Source organism: Brassica napus, chromosome A3 (genome assembly GCF_020379485.1).
Source record: "Brassica napus cultivar Da-Ae chromosome A3, Da-Ae, whole genome shotgun sequence".
NCBI classification, from domain to species: domain Eukaryota; kingdom Viridiplantae; phylum Streptophyta; class Magnoliopsida; order Brassicales; family Brassicaceae; genus Brassica; species Brassica napus.
Window position 1 is genome coordinate 36,433,861 of NC_063436.1, and position 23,605 is coordinate 36,457,465.

The 23,605-nt window shown below is 37.8% G+C and overlaps 2 protein-coding genes across 2 annotated transcripts; one reads left to right on the forward strand and one right to left on the reverse strand.

The window, feature by feature from the left end:
• Positions 1-4,885: 4,885 nt before the first annotated feature.
• Positions 4,886-6,677, reverse strand: LOC106352229 (equilibrative nucleotide transporter 7-like; the record flags this gene model as incomplete). The annotated part of the gene is made up of 5 exons (XM_048777166.1): positions 4,886-5,198; positions 5,298-5,559; positions 5,642-5,921; positions 6,019-6,268; positions 6,513-6,677. Coding segments are annotated over 5 exons (1,071 nt in total), but the record flags the coding sequence as incomplete, so codon positions are not given.
• A 2,791-nt stretch (positions 6,678-9,468) lies between these two features.
• LOC106348829 lies at positions 9,469-16,122 on the forward strand. The gene is made up of 2 exons (XM_048776989.1): positions 9,469-14,168; positions 14,296-16,122. The coding sequence occupies exons 1-2, from the start codon at positions 14,118-14,120 to the stop codon at positions 14,803-14,805; spliced, it is 561 nt and encodes a 186-aa protein (XP_048632946.1). The 5' UTR covers positions 9,469-14,117; the 3' UTR covers positions 14,806-16,122.
• Positions 16,123-23,605: the final 7,483 nt, after the last annotated feature.

A 23,605-nucleotide genomic window follows, 5' to 3' on the forward strand; every position in this document is an offset into this window, starting at 1 on the left:
GAACACTTCTCTCTGGTGGAATAGGAGATTCAGCTTCAAAAACAAAGCAGGGAACCACAAACTTCACTGGATCATGTATCTGATTCACTCTTTTGTGAATCCCAACAGCTTCACAAAGTCTCTGATGTTTAGGGACAGAAAAGTGTGATGTCGCAGACTTGTGCATTCTCTCCTCAATTGGTTCTATCTCAACTGTGTATCCTAGCAGCTCATCCAAACATGGGTGTCGATTGATACATTCGGGTGGGTGTCTATCATCATCAAGCTTCTGCCTATGCCATTCTTCCAACTCCAAGAAGTTTTCTAGAGTGAATCTGTCGACATCTGAGGTAGGATAACTGCTTGATTCATATGTTCTCTCCAATGTCGAGTCTGCAATGTCCTGAGGACAACTCAATATTCCAGGGATCTCAAGAGGTAGCGATTGGCAACATGAGTTTCTGTCGATCGATGCTGAGATAGTGCTATCGATCGATTCTGAGGATGTACTGTCGATTCATATTGAAGACAGGATGTCGATCAATGCTGATGCTGGTCGTGCAGGCTCGCGACATTTATTGGTTGTAAGTGCTGGATCTTCAAACACATCTATACAGGAAATAAACTTCTCACCTTTCTTCTTCTTCACGGGATCATAGAAGACAGTTTCATCAACATTAGTCAAGCACATCCTATTCTTCTTAAAATCACAAACTGCTCCCACTGTAGCCATGAAGGCTCTTCCAAAAAGAAGAGAAGATATCTGGCCAGATTTGCTCTTCACGACGTGAAAGTCCACAAGGATACTGCAGTCTCCTATCTCTACCTTGACATTCTTGATCATGCCTGCTGAGTTTGCCTTGGAGTTATCCACGAAAGTGAAACTATCCTGAGAAGGCTCCATATTCAATCCTAATAAATCAGTAGTGTCTATAGCCATGATACTTACTGCAGATCCAGTATCGCAGAGGGCGTTTGGCAAGGTGTGATCATGTATACAGCATGGAATCAAGAACTTTCCAGGATCTTGTTCCTTCTTCAGAGTCCTCTTAGGTTTACCCCGACCTTGTTGAATAACATCTCAATGTCCTTATCCGTCTCTCTCCTCTCTCTGAAGAAATTACCAAGTCTGTACTTATAAAATGCGTCCTCGAAAGACATATCCTTAGGAACTCTCTTCACCCTCTTGTGAAATCCATCAAGTTCCACTTTGTTAACTTCTCTCCTGAGGTATTTGGGAATAAATCCTTTCCTAGATTTGACTCTTTTCTCACTTTGAACTCCTTCTTTTGTTTCCTGCTTTTCCATCGAAGGTTCGTATCCATCCCATTGGCGTTGATCGATCTCAACGAGAGAAGTTTCAGCTAGTGTTGATTGCTCTTGCTCTGGTGCTTCTGCAGATTGCTGATTTATCTTCTCTGTTGTCTCTAAGCAAAGTAATGTCTGAGATGGATTTATAGTGGCTTTCAAGCGGTGTACATCAAGATCTGGTAATAGCACTTGATATGGAGTGGATGGATGATCAGTACTCGGCTACTCTTGTCTATCGATGCAACCATGTTGCTGTCGATTGATTCTTTCTTGTTGTTGTCGATCGATGCGCTCATGTTGTTGTCGATCGACTTCCTTTAATTTAACTCGAGCTCGGGTGGGAGGATGTGGGTGTCGGGCGGCAAAGTCGGAATGGCTCTGAATTCAAACAATCTTGTCCGATCCCAAAAGTGGTGTCGATCGATGCTCGTCTGATGGTGTCGGTCGACGCTCAAGTGATGATGTCGATCGATGCTCAGTCGTTGGTGTCGGTCGACACCAATACGAGCTGCCTACAGACATAGAACTTTCGACTAGAAAAGCATCTTCTTCCAGGTTCTCCTGCTCAAGTACTTCCCTAAATCCATTATCTAAGATGTCATCAACCCTGTGTCTTTCAACTTCCACTGCATTCTCTTTAATCAGAGCTTCTTGCTTCCTAACAGCTTCTGCAGTATGAGAAGCTTGGGTGTATAGCATCTTAACACGGGTATCTAAGGTTTCTAATCTTCCATTCAGCTCTTTGCAGAGAAAATCCAAATGCAGATTCATATCCTCAGTTATCTCCAGCTGATCTTTCAAGAGCTCCTCCAGCTTAAATTCCATCTCATCTAAATTGCGCTGATCCTTATCCTGGTATATAGCTTGCTCCACCAATGAGACTTCATGTATAGAACCAGTCTCAGCCTCAACGATGTTGCTGTCATCCTTCACAGCTGATTTTATCTTGTGCATATCCAGATTTTTGGTATTGTTACTAGACACCAAGTTCTCAATCAGTCTCTTAGCTTCCTATGATTTTATCTCTTATCTCTTGAGCTCGTGCTTCACAAAAAGAATTCACGTAGGAACGCCTTTGGATGTCAGTCCAAGATGTAAGAGATCCAGGTGGTAGCTGCTTAAGTCAATGCAAAGCTTCTCCAACAAGTGAGTGTTTAAAGAACTTGCAAAGCAGGTAGTCCTCGGGGACTCCATCCATACTGATAGCAGCAATAAGATCCTCGAATATATCCAGATTGTCCATAGGATGCTCGTGAGATAACCCAGAGTAGGGTATCTGTGCCACGAGTGTGTAATACTGTGGCTTCAGCTTGAAATTCGGTATATGAATCTCTGGAAGGCGAATGGCTGATCTGTTGGCGTGGTATTCATCAGGATTGTTGTAGTCAGCCAATGTCCTTTGTCAAGCAGCCTCATCTACCAGTATAGCAGATCTTGTAGCATCAGTATCGTGCTCAGGGATTGTAGTCCCCTGAGCATCTAGTTTCTGACCTGCTGCATTACACATATGACCGTCAGGGTCATGCAGGTCTTTATTCTCATCCCTCTGCAGCACAAGTGCCGCGATCATGTCTTCTCGCGGACTGGTATCGATCGATGTTCGAGTTGAATTGTCGATCGTCGCTTTGTGGTAAATGTCGATCGATGTGGAAGTGTTGGTGTCAATCGATACTGTGCGTTTCTCTGTGCGGATCGAGCGTTCCAAACGTGCTGGGTCTGAGAAGAAAAGCAATTCGTCCTTGCTGCTTCTGGTACTGATAGGCATGTACCTGAAAAACAAGAAAAAAAAATTTCGTAAGTAGGGCCGTCATCTTACAAAATAAAAGGGCACGAAGGCCCGCAAACAAGTTTTAAACCCTCGCAGAGGGCAAATACAACAAAAGAAACCGCGACAAGGGGTTAAGGGTTCAGAAAGAAAGACTAGGGGTCAGACGGAGGATCATCAGCACTAGGCTTCTGAGTCTTCTCTGTTGCAGCCTTGCTCGGGATCGCTGGCTTTCCCTCAAAGGAAGGAGCCGGAAAACCCCGATACTCAGCCTCAGAGGTCTTCACCATCTTGTACCGCTCTAACGCACCTTCAAGATCCCAGCTATCGGTCTGATGGTTGAGACACTTGATACCACTCAAATTATCCTAAGGAGTGTTAGTCTCATCAAAAGAGGTTCAGATGTAGTACTTAGCGATCGATCCACAAAGAGCTAGGGAACAATTAAATCTAGTGTTTATTAATTCTAAAGGTTGTAAATGTTTAAATGAAATAGGAATAGTAACAAGCGAGTAAATAATAAATGTAACTTGGTTGGAAATGATATTAGATGCAGGGCCACTATTCAGGTGTTGGAGATTATAATACCTATAGATGCCTAACTGTTGCATGCATGATATATTAGAGCTCAATCGCTTAACTCAGTGATCAGCTGTCGCATGTTTCACTGGTTAACAGACTAGATCTCGTGTCTCAACGGTTAGTATGTCGACAACGAGAGAGTGTCGATCGATGGTCTATTAAGACGTCGACCGATATTCCTTTGCCAACGTCGATCGATTGTCAGTTGAGGACATCGATCGACGGGTTCTAGCCAGGCCTATGCGCGAGTATGAAATGCCCTACTAAGATACTAAATTGGCGGTTAGCCCTCTCTAGCAGTCCTAGTATGATAGATAGATGTCAGGATGGGCTAACAAAGGTGCTTGAGTATTCAATCCTATGATCAAGTTCTAGTTAGCAAGGCTAAAACAAGCAATGAATACAAATCTATCATGAATATCACAACAAGGCAGATCTATAGTTTGGGGCTAATCCCACAAACCTATCTGAACTCTGGATCTAATAATTGAACTACTCAGAAATAGCAAAGCAATTCATAACAATAAAGGAATAGAAACTCATAGTATAGATGAAAAGAAATGAAAACAAGGAGTTCCAATCACAAGTGATCTTCTCTCCAAAACTCTCTTCTCTCTCAAAATGAAACTTGTAACAAAACTAGGTCTAGAAAAAGCTCTTCTGCCGTCTAAACACTTAGGCAGTATATATTCTACTAGGTTAAAAACTCGTCAGGGCATTTTGGTATTTTGGCTTGGCCTTGGTTTTCAAGTCTGCTGAATCCAAAATGTCGCGTGTCTGGGGTCTCGACATCGATCGATGGTACTTGTGTACATCGATCGATATAAATCCTCATCTGTCGAGGCATCTCCTGATATCGATCGTCAGCACTGATGCGCATCGATCGTCAGCACTGATGCGCATCGATCGATTGTTCTTCCTCTCGTCGACCTCTACGTGGTCAGCTCGGGTGAAATTTCCTTTAAGCTCCAAAATGCTCCAAAGTCATAGCTTTACTCCGAAATGCACCTGAACCTGAAAACATACCTAGAAGAGTAGAAAACATAGATATATATATAGTAAAATACTTATATACTGTTGGGGTCAAAAACGGTTACGACAAATTTAACATTCAAAACGTCCGAGGAAGAAAATAAGAATTTCTCCGAAGAGTATTTTTCGGAATAGACTCTTTCTTACGAAAAAGCTTTACAGAAGAAAGAATCGAGATGTCCGACGAAAAGCTCGAAACAGGTCGCTACGCAGCGACCGAGCGATCGTCCCGCTCGGTCGCTACATAGCGACCGAGCTCGAGCCAAAGCTCGGTCGCTACGAGATAAGAGATTCATATGAGAAAACATAAGTAAACGAGCGATCGTCCCGCTCGGTCGCTACGTAGCGACCGAGCTCAAGCCAAAGCTCGGTCGCTACGTAGCGACCGAGAACTGATAAAAATAAAATATACAAACTAAAACGAAATCTTGCTGCCAATAAGCCAAAGCCAGGAAAGACAAGCTCCTGCGAAAATCCCGCATAGCATTGAAGCTACAAGCATGTTCCCCAAGGAATTAGCTTCTGATAACTATAAATCACATTTATAAAAAAAATTAGTTGATAACCTTTGTTTTCTAATTTTTAATATACAACCATGTTATCAGTCATAAAAAAGTAAACATCTTACATTATAGATTTTCTTTGATGCGCCAGTGAGAGTGCATACGGTTAGATAACCATTGGTTATGCCCAGAAATGATGTTAGGAACATCATCCAACCCTGATCGGCATACTTCGCCATGAAATAAAACGCAGGCATGATCAAAACACGAGCAAGAGAGCAAGCTATTATCCATTTCCCCGATTCCATCTTAAGTCGCTTGATCATAGTAGTGTATCTCGAGAGAGCATCACATACATTGAAACATGTAATGAGGACAAGAGGGTACCTGCAGTTAACTTTTCTCAAATCAACATGAAAGTTACACTAGGAGGAAAATATTCGTAACTAAAACATATAAGGTAACAAATCAAGAATTTAGCTCATGCTTTCCCGTGTTCTCAAACAGGAATCCTGGAAATATGGACAGTGTCATTGCATACGTCAAGAATAAGCTGATCAATTTGTAGATGTTCTCACGTGCCAGCTGTAAATTGTCAATTGGCAGGACTCGTGATACTTCAGTGGTTTCCATCTGGTTTGATATGGAGTGTGCCTGGTAATTTTGGACAATGGAGAGCTTCGGAAACAGTAACGCGTATATAACAACACAGAGGATCTCAATCACTGAAGAAATCCCCAAGAATAATACTGGATCCATCAGAACAAACAAAAGCTGTGAGATTAATCACATATATATCCAATAAAAAATGTGTTGTGTAATTAAGAAAAAAATATAAAGACTTACATGCGCCTTTCCTTAGGCCATCCCGAAAATTCTGAAAGACCGCTTTAGTAAAGAGGCTCAAACCAGAAGTTATCGCTCCAGCTATACCAAGTCCAGCTGCAAAAGGCTGAATCAAATCGTGGCTTATGCAGGAAAGATCCCCCATCATGGCACCTTCCACGAGCGCGTTGGCAACCCCAAAACTTGCAGCTATGAAGCACAAAAGGAGAAAGGGGAATAATCCTCCCTTTGCTTCGCTTACCAAGTCCACCTAACACATCCGTTTCATAACAAATGGTCAATTCGTACTTTCAGGAATACCTAGAGTTTTTATTGAGTATTAATGTATAGAGTTTATACTGTGTATACATATATATATAAATATATATAGATATCTATATATATATATATATAATTCATATAAAATATTTTAGAATGATGGTTTATGTGAAATCGAAAGAGTATGTTAACAAATTTTAATTAATAAGGAATACATGACAAGAGTAATCACTTACCGTTATTAGGAAAATGTTGCCGGTGACGAAGAGGCAATAACCAGCCAATACTCTCCCTTGGTTTTTGCTTTTCTGTCCCCTGGAAACCAATGTAAATATGGTTCCCATAACAAAAGGCTGGTATACCAAAGCAAGTATACGAGCAGGATGATAGTTCTGCACATGTTAAAATGATAAAAGAATCCTTATATGATAAGCAAGTAAAAGTTAAGAAGAAAATACCACTAGTTGACAATTTATATGACTTTTCTAAATTGAATATGATCATGGATACGTAATGATTTTTACTATCTATGTATCAGATATGTATCACATATTTATTTCATCTTCATACATTCATACTTAACGTTCTTATCTTACAGATTTCACATATATTAAAACTAATATAACTTCTCATGCAGTGAGTACCTGTACAACTAATTTTGAACAAAGTTCGACCAAAATACTCTATATACAGTCAGTATATGCAATCATTTTATGTATATATGAGATACAGTATGCATATAATAATCTTTAGGGACTGACTGCAAGGACTTAATCGCGATGATCAAAGACCCTGGAGCATGGCCGAGTTTCTCTACTGAGCTGGAGAAGTTTATGAAGATGAAAGCAAGATTCACGGAGTTCTGCCAGGAAAATGTTTTGTCTGATTCATTACCTAAGATAGCGAGATCCTTCCACAGGGATTTGTATTACATTGGTTGTTCTGTTCCGGTCTGGTTTCCCAGACCACCTCAAGCTTGAGTAATAGATCAGCCGTTTGAAGAAAAAAAAATAAGATTTTTTTACGATAATTATATATGGAAACTCTGAACGCCGAAGCATGGGAAAAATCTAGAAGAATCAAGTGTTTGTTTTGGTATAAAAATATTTTTCATTAATAAATTGTTTTATTTACAGCAAACATTCACATACTCATGTAGATTCTGTAAACCAATGTTGCGAAAGACGAAAGACAGTTGTTCTTAGAAACTTTTAATAAATTGTTTTCATATGTCAACTTTTAATTGCTTGCCGTATTAGTAGATTTTGCGATATTCTCTATTTTCTATGTGTAAAGAAAGTATTTTCAAGAAGAAAATTGGATTTTATATATATATATATATATATATATTAAATCTGGTCTTTTGGTATATATTTTAACATTTTTAACAAATGATAATGCCTCTTACAGAAAGAGAAAGGGTTGAATATCTTACAGAAATTTTCTGACGAAAGAAGGGATCTTGCAGAAAGGAACTAGGTACGTTGCACAAAAAAAAAAACAGAAAGTAACTAGATGCATCTTTATTTTTGCAAAAGCGAAAAGCTTGACTTGCAGGAAAAATCTCGTAGTAGTAGTCAGAAATTGTGAGGATGGTGTTCCATGGAAAGAGTTGGCCAATTCCTAAGAGGCAACACTGGATTTTTGCTTGCAACTTGCTCATCTTGATGAGTGAAAGAAAGAGTGTTTGGCGGATATCAAAGAAAGAGTGTGTGTTAAGAACAGATGGTTGAGTGTGTATTAAGAACAGATGGTTGAGTGAGTTTTTTATATGTAAAGAAAATAATAAAAAGAGATTACGAAAATATAATATGCCTTATTGGTACCTCATCAAAACCTTTTAAATCGACATAACCACCATACTCATCAATCAAATCCGTTTTGTTAAGGAATTGCTTGATTGTATTGTATTGATCACATAGGATGACCATATATACATCGAGTACAGAGGAATACTGTATATGGTAAGGAATATATACGACACTTATGATAGAGCCGTTTGCATAATTATAGACAATCTAATATCTACTTTATATATGTCTTACAATATATACAATACAATTCTCGAAATGATGCTTAACTTCAAATCATTGATCCTACTAACATTTAAAGTATAGCAAATAAATTTGGAACTTAATCACAATATGCCATCTTCACTATGATTTGATCACACTCTGTATAAATAATTAGGGAAAATTACCAAAACAGAACAAAAATTCAACATAGTTGTCTTTTTGGTATAATACTATCGCTAAGTTGTCCCTTTAGTATAATTTTTTTCATAATCCCAAAACTAACCATTGATTAATCAAATTATTCAGATAAATACATTTTAAAAGTATTTAAATACTAAAACGAATTAAAAATAAAAAATTAATTAATAAATAAATATATATATATATATATATATAAATTTAAGTCAACATTTTAGAATATATTAATAAAAATAATATATTTAACTTTTTCTATTAATATAAAAAATTTGATATAAACAACTGAATTCAAAATAATTATAAAATATTGATTAAAAGTTTAATATATTATTAAAATTTAATTAACATAAAGAGCACACAAAAAAAATATTTTTTATTTATAAATTGTACATTTAAATTTACAAACAGATATTTCTAAAATATCGACTAAAAGTTTCTAGTCGATATTCAACAATTTTTAGTGTATGTTAACTATTTTATAAATTATTTAAATATCTTAAACTTTTATTAAATATTTTAAATGCTTAATCATACTTGATAAATAATTTTATACTTTAAACAATTATAATAAGAAACACTTATATACTAATATTTTTACAAAACTTATATACTTAAATTCAATTATTACTTTTCATATATAATGTTAATTAAAAATAAAATATTATCATGCATAGCATGGACAATAACATTTATATATTCCCCGTGATATACACAATTGAATTTCAAATAATTCGATAAATAAATATATTAATAAAAAAATATACATATATATATTTAGTTGATATATGATTGTAAATCTATCAAAAAACATTGAATACATATATATATATATGTTTGTAAACATATCAAAAAATCAAAAATATATATTTGTAACGTTTTAGGCAAGCATAGAGATTACAAATATTTTTTAGAATATTTTTGTGACCAAATATACACGTTTTAGCAAGTTAAAATATTTCAAATATTTTTAGAATATTTTCTTAACTGAAATTTCCTAATTTTAAGCAAAAATCCGGTTTTCTTATCTGTAGAAAGTACTTTCTACATTGCATTGAACAAAGACAAAAATCTCATAAGCAGATTCTATCTCATGTAGTCGTCAGAGTAATGTCTAGATTTTACATTCTGGGGGTTGTAGAATACGCAATAAAAGTAGAAGTTGCATTCGATAGAAAGTAGTTATCTTTACAGTTAGTAAAACTCACATTCCTCCTATTTAGAGTTTTAAATAAAAGTAGATTGTTTATTCTAGAAAAAGTAGATGAACTGGTTTAATCTAGAATTCACATTCTACTAACTCATTTTTGGTAGAAGATGAATTCTACGTTTAGTAGAAGGTAATTTCAAAATTACTTTTATCAAAATTTTCAACCAAAAAAAATATAAGTTTGTGTATTGGCTTTATCAATTGTTTCTATTTTTACAGTTTTTTTGATTCATAAAACTATTTATTTCCTTGACTTTTAGAATTGGAAAGGTTAAAAGAAAGAAAAAGTAGACAAAAATTTTTTAAACCAAAAGGACAACCATGCTAAATTTTTGTTTCGTTTTGGCAATTTTTCCAAACAATTATGACTTTAAATTTATTGCATATGTAATGTAAAATAATGTAATAGTGTTGTTGGTTATCGTTCTTATACCAAAAAATTGTGTGAAAAATCTAACATCATTTATAATGGTTAGTCAACCTTATAAAATTTGTGTTAACGTTTCATGGAATTGGTCTTTGGTTGTGTTTGAGATTTATCTTTTAACCATGTCAAATTACGGTTTAGAGGTGGACTGATTTTGTGTTTAAACTATAGATATTATATCATACTAGAGATCGCGGTTTGTTTGTTTATAAAATTAATGTTTGAAAAGATATAAGTTTTAAAATTTACAATAAAAATATCTTAATTTTATTATAGTTGTATTATTTTTTGTGATTAACTATTTTCTATAATTTTAACCAATCATAATTCAATAATCACAATTTTATTTATTTAAAGTTTACAATTACAATTATTATTATCTAATAAAAATATGTTAAAAATGTAAAAATATATCTTTTAAAACCGTTTTTTGTCCTCCAAAACATTCATAATTTTGAAATAGGAGTATAACTTAAAACATAAAATTTAAAGTAAAGTAATTTTATTGTGTGCTATATTATATGATATTTCAATTTTAAAATTTGTTTGGTATTTATTATTTCGTAATTAATATTTATTATAAAACTGTGGAACCTGTAGGAGATTTTATTATGTAGGAGATTTTATTATGAACGATTTCATATTTAGATACTACGTAAAAGTACTTTGGATAGATTATGTGCATTACACATATGCAGATATGTTTGTCATTAGTATTCTGTATAAAATAATATAAGAAAAATTTACACTGAAAGACATATTTTGACTTTCTATTTACATTTACAGACACAACTCACTTGTCACACACATTTTCTATGTGGTTTTCCCTTCTATCCCTAGACTAACAAACTCTATATTTTCCTATTTTCTAACTAAACAGAAAATGGTTTCATAAAACAACAAGTTCTGATAAGCATTCTCTCTCCTATCTCAATCTAAACCAATTTCCCAAATACAAGAAATCTAATTTTTGATTTGGGATTATCGTGATCTTAATCTCATATTCCCTATGTTCCCGAAAGAATGATTTTCTAAAGTATTCACGCATATTAAGAAAATAATAAATATTTACAATTGAATTTATTATTTAGTTTATTATACATTTTCCAATAAATATCAACCAATAATATTCAATCAATTCTAATATTTTCAATTAATGTTTCTTAAAAGTATACAACTTTTCAGCATTAACTACTAAAAGTACCTTAAAATTTTAGAAAATCTATCATCTTGGAACAAAAAGTAAATCTAGAAAATCCTACTTTCAGGAACAGAGAGAGTATTTTCTACAAGAACTCAAATCAAATAGTATCAATCGCAACCAGAAACGGTTAACAGATTCGTTGTAGTAGCTGTTGATACATAAAGAGAGATCGAAGAGGAAGAGGAGAAATGGAGGAGGAGATGGTTGGAAGAGGCGGAAAGGAAAGCTTTTGAGACACAAGGAGATATCAATGAGGAAGAGGAGGAACAAAGCGAGATTTTTTATTTCCTGAGAGAGTAATGGTGATGGAGAAGAAGAAGAAGATGGAGTTTAATAAACCCTTATCTCGATTGAAACCCAATCTCCACTGTTTTTGATTCATTCCGACCTAATCGGCGGTATCTGTTTTGCGGCCGTCATCTCTTAGCCACCGCTGAACAACGCACTCCACACATCCTTGTTTCTGAAACCAACAGTTGCTCACATACAAGGTAAATTTCTTGACTTTTTGGTTAAATTTAAAGTTCTCACGCAAAGCTTTGATCTTGAGAATCTTATATGCTTTTTTCAATTTGTCTTAGGAGGAGATTTGAGGATTTAGATGGCAGCAAATTCAGATGGGGGTCATCTGGGAAGAGCTGAGCGCAGCTGGCGGAGGAGAGTTACCACCTGCAGCTTGCGTTGCCGTTGCGATTTTGGACTTAGGATACTTGCGCCGACGAGCCTGCGACTTCACCAAGTTCAGCCGAAACGGTTTCATATCATTTCTGGGTACTGTTTTAATTGCATCTCATTCCTTCATGTTTAGCTTTGTGTTCACAAATTTTTTTAAAAGCTCTGAAAGTCTAATTGTCTAGTGCTTTGATTTTCTTTTTTTTTTTGAAAAAGAAGTGCTTTGATTTTCTTGGTTTATTGAAAGCTCTGTTACAGTGATATTGTTCTCTTGTTTCCAAGTTTCAACTAGATCTCTTAAACCACTCAGATCCTATGATATCATTAAAAATTTGGGTTTAGCTTTATTGTGGATGCTTCATGTGTTGTTGAAGGTTTAGAGGTTGTGCATTAAATTATTGACGGTCATTATGGTAAACTATAGTGTTTTACAAGTGTTGGTGAGCTTACTTTACAAGCTTTTACTTTTACTAGGTCAAAACCCGCGCTACGGCGGGATAAAATTTTTAAATTTTGTTAATTAGATATATAAAATAATGGTGATGATATAAGTGTTATTGTTAATTTTTTTCTTCTTTTAAATATGAATTTCTTGGCTTAATTATATATTATAATGGTAAGTATTTATTATCCAAACAAATGACGAGTTTTCCTAGAATTTTATTTTAGGTAGTATTATTTGATATTACATACTCAAAAAGATTTATAAAAGAATTGCAAAAATAAAATTTAGAATTTACTGTAAAGTTGTTTTTTTTGTCAAATTGTAAAGTTGTTTTTTATTTGTTCTATAAAATCAATTCATAAATTTTAAAGGTATATGTTTCATTTATTGTAATAAGTGTTTTATTTGATTCTGATCAAAAATATTCTATAAGTAAAAAGACAGATTTATGATAAGTTTCTTTTTGAATGACAATGGTTTTCTTCTCTCTCTCTATTATAAGATCGACGATCTCATTACACTCTACTTTAACAACCAACCGGTATGTAGTAGTCAATAAATTGCTGATGCCTAGGCCTGCTACATGTGCAACCGCATGCAGACTAATATTTCAAACTTGTATGTTTCTTTGTTTAATATGTATGTTTCCGATTTTGATGTTGCCATTTGCCAAACTAACAATTAAAAGGAACATAGAAAATATGGGATTTGGAATTTCGGAATTTTGGAATTTCATGTGTTATAAAAAGCATTTCATGTGCTATACGAAAACAAAAATCATGTGCTAATATGTTATCCCTTAGGTATTTCATGAAATGGATATAGTTTTTCTTTTGTATTCCAAGTCTCTGTAAACAGGGTCAATCTTAAACCATGTCCGGACCATCAAACTCGGTTTTTTCATAAACAAAAGTTTTTGTAAATCCCATTCCTCTTTCAGTTTTCAACCTTCTTTCCCGTCAACTCTTTCTCTTTCTTATGTGCTTTACGTGACTATGTCCACAGTCTCCACTATTTCTCATGCACCTTAACATTACCAACAATCAAGCGATATATGGATCATAATAAGGTAAGTAACACACATGCTTAAAATCTCAGAGAGTTCAAACTTTGTAATTTGATATAATATGAGAGGGAATAGCATTAATGGTAAAACTTAAGAGAGACAAAAGATGCTAACAAAACAGTTCAAATGAAGTAGCGTACTTTTCATTGCACGCTTCTAGGCTTCTGCATACCCTATAGACTGTTTATGTATGGATCTCAAATCAACTTCATTACCCAGATTAGAAAAATAATAAAAATGTTCAACATTACCCTTTATATATACTCTTCTGTCTAAGGAAAGGGTATCTCGTACTCACCATACCTAAATGAATGAATTGTAATCTCGGTTTTCAGAGGTTAGCCTGTTCCATTCAAGATGAGAATCATATTACTAAAAAGGTTATATCAAACACAATTGTTAGTCTTACTGATACGTTTTAAGGAACAAAGTGACATACTTTCGGTAAGCACACAGCACAAGTGTGTTCTGTAGGTCTATTGATTGATGAAGTTTCTCAGTTGTTGAGGCTCCATCAAAGCTCCAAATATAAATATGTTTTTCTCAAGCATTTGTTTCCCCACTTGACTGTCGGTAAAATTAGAACCTTGTTCCAAAAAGAAAAAGCATGGGAGAATCTGCTTGCCTCATGCAGCCATTCTCATACGCAGCTCCACAGGTAGTTCTTAGTTTCCTCATTCTTTCTACTTCCATTTCAGTTCCTTGTCTTACTTTTAACATTTTCTCTCTGTTTTGTTCATAGAGATTTCTAAGAAAGATGTATCTGTTGTATCTTTGTGTAATAGGGAGATTCTCTTGGTGCTTTAGGACAGTCAGTGTCCTTTGGGAGATTCATGTCTGAGAAACTTGACTGGAAAAAATGGTCATCTTTCCCGACACAGAACCGTTATGTGGCGGAGGCAGAAAGATACTCGAGGCCAGGGTCTGTGGCTCAGAAGAAAGCCTTCTTCGAAGCTCACTACAAGAAACTCGCTGCTGCAAGAAAAGCTGCTGCCGAAGAGGCACTCTTGCTCCGACAGCTAACCTCTGATGAGTTGGTTCCAGTTCAAGAAGATATCAATGGCGTAGGAAAGAAAGAATCAGACCCGGTTCTTGAGATTCCAAGAGCATCTTTAGATGCTGAAATGAAAGTAGTTGCAGAAAAAGTAAGCAGGTCTGGTAATAGACAGTCTGATGAGAAAGAGAACCGTGGGAAAGACAAGTCAGAGATCAATGGCAAAGGCTCTACAGTTAAAAAAGAACAACAGGTTGAGGAGAAAACGCCTATGATCCTTAAGGTATATTTTTTTTATTAAAGTTTTTGTTTCCCTGGGTTCTTGTTCTTCATCTGTTAGTTGTTTGCAGAAGAAGAAATACAAAGAAGCACAACCAAAGAGCAGTACAAAGCCGAGAGTGTCTAAGCTCAATATATCAGAGAGGACTCCAAGTCAAAAGCCTAGTAGTAACAAGAGCAGCTCTTACAATTTCACACCAGCAAAAGAGTTCAATAGGCTAGTGTCCATGATAAGGAAGATTGATGGGTCAACAAGAGCTTCTTCTTCTTCTAAGCTACAAACCAAAGAATGCAAAACTCCTCTCCGGACACCATAAAGCAATAATAAGGTGAGTGTTTCACTCATTTTATGTTAGGGTAAACCAAGAGTGCCTTATGTTCTTGTGATTGGATTAACTGTAGGTGTCTGCAAAGGGAATTGTGGAGGACTCTTTGTTCACCACACCTTTGTCTAGTAACAGAAGGTAAAACACACTGCCTCAATTAACTCTACTTAAATGATGTGTGGTTAGAGAAGTAACTCATCAGGTGTTAAAAGTAAATGCAGAGCTCATGATTCTTCTACCAAGACAGGTCGAGGAAGATGGAATTTCCTTCCCGCAGGGTAAGAACTCATCTTTAATTAAATGAATTATTGCACAATTCAGCGCTATAAGAAAATGGAGCTGGAGGAGAGTGAGGAGAAGGATGAAGATGAGAAGTCTGAGGAGTTAGACAGAACGCCTGAGCAGGAGTTACATGTTCTGTCACTAAACTCGATGGTGGGAATCAATTCGAAGAAGACTATAAAGAAGAAAGGGAGAGAAGATAAGATTTAACTTTAGTGATCAATTATGATAAGATCAAATGTTTACAACTCAAGGTATTAAATAGATAATGTAAGACATCATACGACAACGTTTATTTAAATATGAGACTTGTCTCTAAACCTCTCACACAATGAGAGTCTTTGCCTCATGTCCTTCTTCCTTCAGCCACTCTTCTTAGTCCTCTTCGACCTTGACCTTCTCTGTGCCATAGCTAGAGGAACTGCTAGCTTATCAGATAGATTCAACAAATGGTAACACTTACGAAGTGAGGTACAATCCGGAACTTGGGTTTAAAAGGTTGGATCTCATGAAGGTAATAGAGACAGTAAAGACCTCCGAGCCTCCTTGAAAAGGAATCATTACTCACCATTTGACCTGTAGACAAAGGCTAGCTTGTGAGCTTAGCTAAGAAAACAATCACAATGTGGAGGCAGACTAGTCTTTGCCTCCTGTCCTTCTTCCTTCAGCCACTCTTCTTAGTCCTCTTCGACCTTGACCTTCTATGTGCCATAGCTAGAGGAACTGCTAGCTTATCAATACCCCCCCCCCCCCCGGTAAGAGACTCAGCTTGTACTCAAGCTGACACTGTGGAAACTGCTCTTTCAAACGGTCGCATAGCTCCCACGAGTTCTCAAATTCTGGTAGTCCCGACCATTTCACTAACACTTCCGTCTTCTTATCTTTTGCGGACCTTCTGATGCTTAACAACTCTTCTGGTTCTGCATTCCATTCAAACGAAGATGATAATATCAAAGGCAACTCCTGGACAGGCGTGCTAGGTTCCACCGCAAGCTTTAACTGAGACACATGGAACACCGGATGTATCAAGCTCTGAGACGGCAATGCCAGCTTATAAGCTACCTTCCCAATGCGCTTCTCCACTAGGTAAGGCCCAAAGAAACGTGGAGCCAGCTTCTCTGCTCGACGATATGCTACCGACGTCTGCCTGTAAGGACGAAGTTTAAGATACACCCACGTACCCACTTGAAATTCCACGTCCCTACGTTTCTTGTTGGCTGAAGCTTGCATCCTAGCTTGAGCCACTGCCAAGTTCTCTCTCAGTTCCTGCAACAGCGCGTCACGACCCCTAACCATCTCCTCTACTTCCGCATTGGCTGTAGGAATGTCGCCAAATCTGAGCAACTTTGGTGGGTCGCGACCATACAAAGCCTTGAATGGAGTAGTGTTCGTGGCAGAATGATGTGATGTGTTGTACCAGTACTCTGCCCACGGAAGCCACTGAGTCCACGAAGCTGGCTTGCGCCCCCCAAAGCCACGTAAGTAAGCTTCTAAGCAACGATTGACGACCTCTGTCTGTCCATCAGATTGCGGATGATACGCTGTGCTCTTATGTAACGCTGTGCCTTGAATCTTGAAGAGGGCCGACCAGAACTGGCTCAGAAAAACCTTATCTCGATCTGAAACCATCGTTTCTGGGAACCCATGGAGTTTGATAACCTCTCGAATGAAGACCTCAGCCACTGACTTTGCAGTAAACGGATGTCTCAAAGGAATGAAGTGAGCATACTTTGATAACCGGTCTACTACCACTAGTATCACATCAAACCCTTTCGAAAATGGCAATCCTTCCACGAAATCCAAGCTGATATCAGTCCAAACCTGTTGAGGTATAGGCAAAGGAGACAGCAAGCCAGCAGGAGAGAGGGTGGAGTACTTATTCTGCTGACAAACCTCGCATCCCTTGATGAACTCAGTGATGTCAGACCTCATTCCTTTCCAAAGAAACCTCTCTCGCCATCCTCTTAAATGTCTTTAACACCCCTTCATGACCACCCACACTACTGTTATGAAACTGCTTCATCAAGGTAGGAATGAACGGTGATTTAGCAGGAATCACCAGTCGATTATCCTTTAGAAGTAACCCATCCTTCACACTGTAACCCTCAGTACCCTCAGCTCCTTCACGCACAAACTTAATTATTTGCTGCAATACCTCATCCTGTGCCACCTGCACTGCCAACTCCTCCTTATCAATCGTCAGCGGCGCAGTAAGCTGAAGCTCCATTATCTCTTCTTTTCCCGGTAGGCGTGACAACGCATCAGCCACACTGTTCTCCCTTCCCGGTCTGTACTCGATAGTATAGTTCAACCCCAACAACTTTGATGCCCATTTTTGTTGCTCCACTGATACTGCCCTCTGCTCCAACAAGTGTTTTAAACTCTTTTGATCTGTGCGGATGGTAAACTTGTGACCCGTCAGATAGTGACGCCACTTGGTTACCGCAAACACGATTGCTAGTAACTCCCTTTCATATACAGACTTGACTCTACCCTTGCTGGAGAACCCTTTGCTAATGAAAGCAATAGGTCTGTTCCCTTGAGATAGCACGGCTCCAATTCCTACTCCAGAGGCGTCAGTCTCCACGACAAAAGGCTTGGAGAAATCCGGCAAAGCAAGAACCGGTAGCTGAGTCATGGCTGTCTTCAACATAGAAAATGCTTGTGTAGCTCCTTCAGACCATTTGAACCCTTCTTTTTTTAACATCTCCGTCAACGGTCGAGCTATCTTCCCATACGCCTCCACGAACCTCCGGTAATAACCTGTAAGGCCCAAGAAGCCTCTCAAAGCTGTTACGTTCTTGGGCAAAGGCCACTGCTTCACCGCCGCTATCTTCTCCGGGTCTGCAGCTACTCCTTTACCAGAGATTATGTGGCCTAAGTACGCGATCTTAGACTGTCCAAAAGCGCACTTCTTTTCATTTGCATAGAACTGATGATCCTTCAGCAACTGCAACACTATGCGTAGATGCTCTCGATGCTCAGTCTCATTTCTGCTGTAGACTAATATATCATCGAAGAACACCAGTACAAACTTCCTCAAGAACGGTTTGAAGATGTCATTCATGAGTGACTGAAAAGTGGCTGGGGCGTTGGTGAGGCCAAAAGGCATCACCAAGAATTCGTAGTGGCCTTCATGGGTTTTGAATGCCGTCTTCCCAATATCACCCGCTCGAACTCTGATCTGATGATATCCTGACTTGAGATCGAGCTTCGAGAAAACAGTAGCTCCTGCCAACTCATCTAACAACTCCTAAATCACCGGTATGGGATATCGATCTGGTATTGTGCTCTTGTTCACCACTCGATAGTCTACACAAAATCTCATACCTCCATCCTTTTTCTTCACAAACAAGACCGGATTGGAGAAAGGACTTATACTGGGGCGTGTTATGCCAGCTTGTATCATCTCCTTCACGAGCTTCTCTATCTCGTTCTTCTGCACATGAGAGTATCGATACGGCCTCACATTTATTGGGGACGTTCCCTCTTGCAGTGTGATCGCATGCTCTCTGGTGCGTTTTGGAGGCAACCCCGCCGGCATCTGAAAGACTCCAGCAAACCTCTTCAACAACGCAGTGACTGCAGAACTGGGTTTCTCTTTGATCTCCTTATTCTCATTCTCAAACATCGCCTGTAACTCCAGAAGGTACACTACATCTTCCTTATCACACAGCTTCTCCATCGCATTAAGTGATACTTGCGCCGTAAGCAACTCCGGATCACTACAGATAGAAACCCACTTTTCTCCCGACTGGAACCTCAAGATATGTAAGCCCCAATTAATGTGTGTCTCTCCAAGCTTCGCTAACCATGAATAGCCTAACACGAGATCAATGGTTCCCAACTCGAACTTCAAGAACTCCTCTTTGATCTTAATCCCTTGTATCTCAACCTCCATTTCTTCGCACTTCCCAGACCCGTTAATGACTTCACCATTTCCCATAGCTACGCCAAACCCCACAGTCTCCACCACTGTTAACCTCATTTCTTCCACCAATCTGGTTGCTATGAAGTTGCAAGTAGCTCCGGAATCGATTAGGACGACTACTTCTCTGTTTCCCAATAATCCCTTCATCTTCATGGTCTTCATCTTACGGGGGGGGGGGGTGGTATTGATAAGCTAGCAGTTCCTCTAGATATGGCACAGAGAAGGTCAAGGTCGAAGAGGACTAAGAAGAGTGGCTGAAAGAAGAAGGACAGGAGGCAAAGACTCTCATTGTGTGAGAGGTTTAGAGACAAGTCTCATATTTAAATAAACGTTGTCGTATGATGTCTTACATTATCTATTTAATACCTTGAGTTGTAAACATTTGATCTTATCATAATTGATCACTAAAGTTAAATCTTATCTTCTCTCCCTTTCTTCTTTATAGTCTTCTTCGAATTGATTCCCACCATCGAGTTTAGTGACAGAACATGTAACTCCTGCTCAGGCGTTCTGTCTAACTCCTCAGACTTCTCATCTTCATCCTTCTCCTCACTCTCCTCCAGCTCCATTTTCTTATAGTGCTGAAAAGCCTTGCAACGGTGGCCCGCAAAGAACCTCTCTCCACAGTGCCTACACGGATTCTGCACCGACTTTCTCTGATCACTACTCTTCTGATCTCGCGGTGAATCTACTGACTTTCTCGCTGTCGTATTCTCCATCTGCCTCGACACATTAGAGTGATAGCTCCTTTGGTTCGAGTTGAGTGCAGGTGCGGAACTGGTTCTCTGAAAGGACCGGTTCTGGTACGCACTACGCTCATTCTCCTGCTCTTCAATTATTTGCGCCATCTCCACAATCTCATCCATTCCCGTGGGTCTGAGTTTCACCACATGCTCCCTCAAACTCCTCTTCATGCCGTGTAGGAATATCTCTTCCAACACGTCATTTGGAACATGAGGCATCTCCGCAGAAAGCTCTTCGAACTGCTTTCGATACTCCGCCACGGTTCCCGTCTGTCTAAGCCGTAACATCTGACTCAAGACAGTTCCTCCTCGAGTGTGTTTAAACCTTCTCCGTATCTTACTCTGAAAATCCCTCCAGTCTAACGGCTCCTCTCGATCCTGAATCATTCGTAACCAGGTAACGGAACTTCCAACCAAACAAGCCATCGCGATTGATAGCTTCTCCTCTTCCTCCGTCTGGTTTACCGAAAAACATTTTTCTACTCGAAAAATCCAGTCATCCGGGTTCTTACCCTCGAAATCTGGAAGATCCATCTTCTTAGGTGGTGATTCAGTTTTCTGGTGTGCTGAATACCCCGACGTACCTCCTCTGTACGTCGGCATGTTCATCTCTGACGACCTGAGGGGAATCGCCTTCTCTGGAAGCTGCAGTATCGCCTTCTCCGATCGGATCTGGGAGATCTTAGCTGGAGGGTTCACTACTTCCACGGTCACCCGCGGTCGATCTTTTGTCTCCATCGGTTTCGGGTTAGGGTTCTTAGAGCTCATGAACATCTCCACGAGTTGAGCGTGTCGCTCCTCCGCGTGTCGATTATTCTCCAAGCTCTTCGCTGTCGCTTCAATGATGGATCGTTCCGTCTTCGCCGTAGCTTCGCGCAGCTCATCGATCGCCGTCGTAAAACCAACGATCTGACCTTCTAAAGCAGAGATCCGATCGGAATGGGAATCTTGCTTAGGAGGCATGATCAGGCTCTGATACCAATGATAAGCAGTTGCTTATCCGTAACAAGAAAAGGGGAGAGATATAGAAGAAAGGAAGAGAAGATAAGATCAAATGTTTACAACTCAAGGTATTAAATAGATAATGTAAGACATCATACGACAACGTTTATTTAAATATGAGACTTGTCTCTAAACCTCTCACACAATGAGAGTCTTTGCCTCCTATCCTTCTTCCTTCAGCCACTCTTCTTAGTCCTCTTCGACCTTGACCTTCTCTGTGCCATAGCTAGAGGAACTGCTAGCTTATCAGATAGATTCAACAAATGGTAAAACTTACGAAGTGAGGTACAATCCGGAACTTGGGTTTAAAAGGTTGGATCTCATGAAGGTAATAGAGACAGTAAAGACCTCCGAGCCTCCTTGAAAAGGAATCATTACTCATCATTTGACCAGTAGACAAAGGCTAGCTTGTGAGCTTAGCTAAGAAAACAATCACAATGTGGAGGCAGACTAATCACTCTGGTGAGGAATGGATTATCACAAACTCTGGCTATTTTCACAGTACTTAATCCCCAAATACACTTTTGTCTAAACACTATCATAAGAACAACCATATGAAATAGTCTAAGAAGCTATATGTGTGATCTAAATCAATAAAGCAACTAACTTTATCGGAAAATAAAGAGAACACACTATAGGCTAATCTATCTTTGGCTCAGACAACGATCTTAGATGGAGAACAAAACATCATGTCTAATTGTAAATATACATTCCCAGGTGGAAAGTAGATTTTTTTAAGGATTATCGATTGAATCTTTCCTTGCTGATTAGGCCTTTGGAGACGAAACGATTGACGGAGGAGGAGATAGCTGCGGTGGCGAGAGCGCATCGTTATCAGCGTCCATGAGCCAATTATCAAGGCCATTCGTGGCGGCGAGCTATGCGATTTTCTGAACCTATCTGACCAGCACCCACTACTCCGACACACTCTATCTCTGCCATTTTCTTCTCCGACGCCGGCGGCGGCTGGTCTCTGTAAACTGTAAATGAAACAGATAAACTGTGCCGGCTTTGCAAGTAGTCTCTCAACGCTACTATTTCTTCTGATATGGAGTTTCTGAAGAAGATGATTTATCTTCTGCACCATTCCTCAACCACGAACTGATGTCTCTCTCAAAATACACAATGTAGAAAACGTTAAACACAAAGCAATGACGTGGATAAGCAAAATGTTATGATTGGTTTTTCAAGTTTTTTCATTTAATGACCTGTCAACCTCTTAAGACTCTAAAAATCTGATGTGTCAACAGCAGGAGAGAACTTGGCTATATTATTGTGTTGATTTGTCTACGTTCACATTTTTTTGTTAATTAGATGTTGTCCACAACATCTTGTTTCTTAAGATCATGTCCACAAAAGCATATTATTAAAACAAAAAACTCTAATTTATCTCTAGTTGAATTGAATTTGTACGCACATTTCTCATCTATTTTTTTTTTATGTACAAGGTCCACAGAATTATTTTTTGCCATCTTTACCTTATCCACATTTTTGCTGTCCACATCTTTTTTCGTTTATGTTCACATTTATTTTGGAGTCCATATCCACATTTTTTAGTATACATATTACTATACATATATGTATATATATATATATATATGGATGTCAAAAGATAGAGAATTTCATATCTAAATTATTGTGATAATTATAATTATTTTATATATCTTCAAATTTAAAATAAAAGTAAATAGAAATATAAGGTGGAACAAGAAAAAACAATATAACAAAATATATAATAATCAAAAAATATTAATTAACTAAATAATACCTACAGTGTGTTTTTTTTAACTAAACTCAATAAATATCACTCGTCTTCTTTCGTTTGACAAAGGGTATATATGTCCAGACGCAGCCAGCTGTAGAGAAAAAGTACTCCAGTGTAAAGTGTCTTAAGATGTAAAGAAAGATAAGAAAGTCTCCTATAAGGTATGAAATTGGATTAAAATAGCAGCGAGGCGAAAGAATTTTAGAATTTTGTTTTTATTGATTTTATGGGGAACGAGGGTTCGTGAGATAAAAGAAAATGAGAAATTAAATTATATTTTAAAATATGAAAGAGAATAGGAAAGACAGATTAAAGTTTACGAGGTCCAAAGGAATATAAACTAGAAAGTGAAACAGAACTAGAACTATCAACTAGTGGGTTTGGTTAAGAGGGACAAAATAGACAAAGCACAGCCAACAAGTATGCCTCAAGCAAGAAGTGTCTCTTTGTGTAATTGATAAGACAAAAAGTGTCCTAGAGAGTAAATTTTTCTTAAGAGATTCAGTTTAAACGAATAGAACGAAGTCCCTGAGTGTAGTCACTCTTTGTAACCTCAGAAAATATATTATTGTCTAAGTTCTTTTAGGTAAGGACCAATACATAACAATACGTATCCATGTTCTCTCATCTATTAACGCAACCAAAAATTCATAGAGCAATCTCACTACTTCTAAGAAAACTTTCAAGCTTTGAATCCTCACGGAGTTGCATTTGGACTTTTACATGTTCAGAAGTGGAGTCCACGTTTCACCTGTCTCTGTTTGATCGTCAAT

Bases quoted from the DNA above. Each gene is read 5' to 3' on its own strand.
- LOC106348829 (XM_048776989.1), top strand. From the start codon at position 14,118: ATGGGAGAATCTGCTTGCCTCATGCAGCCATTCTCATACGCAGCTCCA. The intron at 14,169-14,295 runs GTAGTTCTTAGT...TTTGTGTAATAG, and splicing joins TCTCATACGCAGCTCCACAG to GGAGATTCTCTTGGTGCTTT.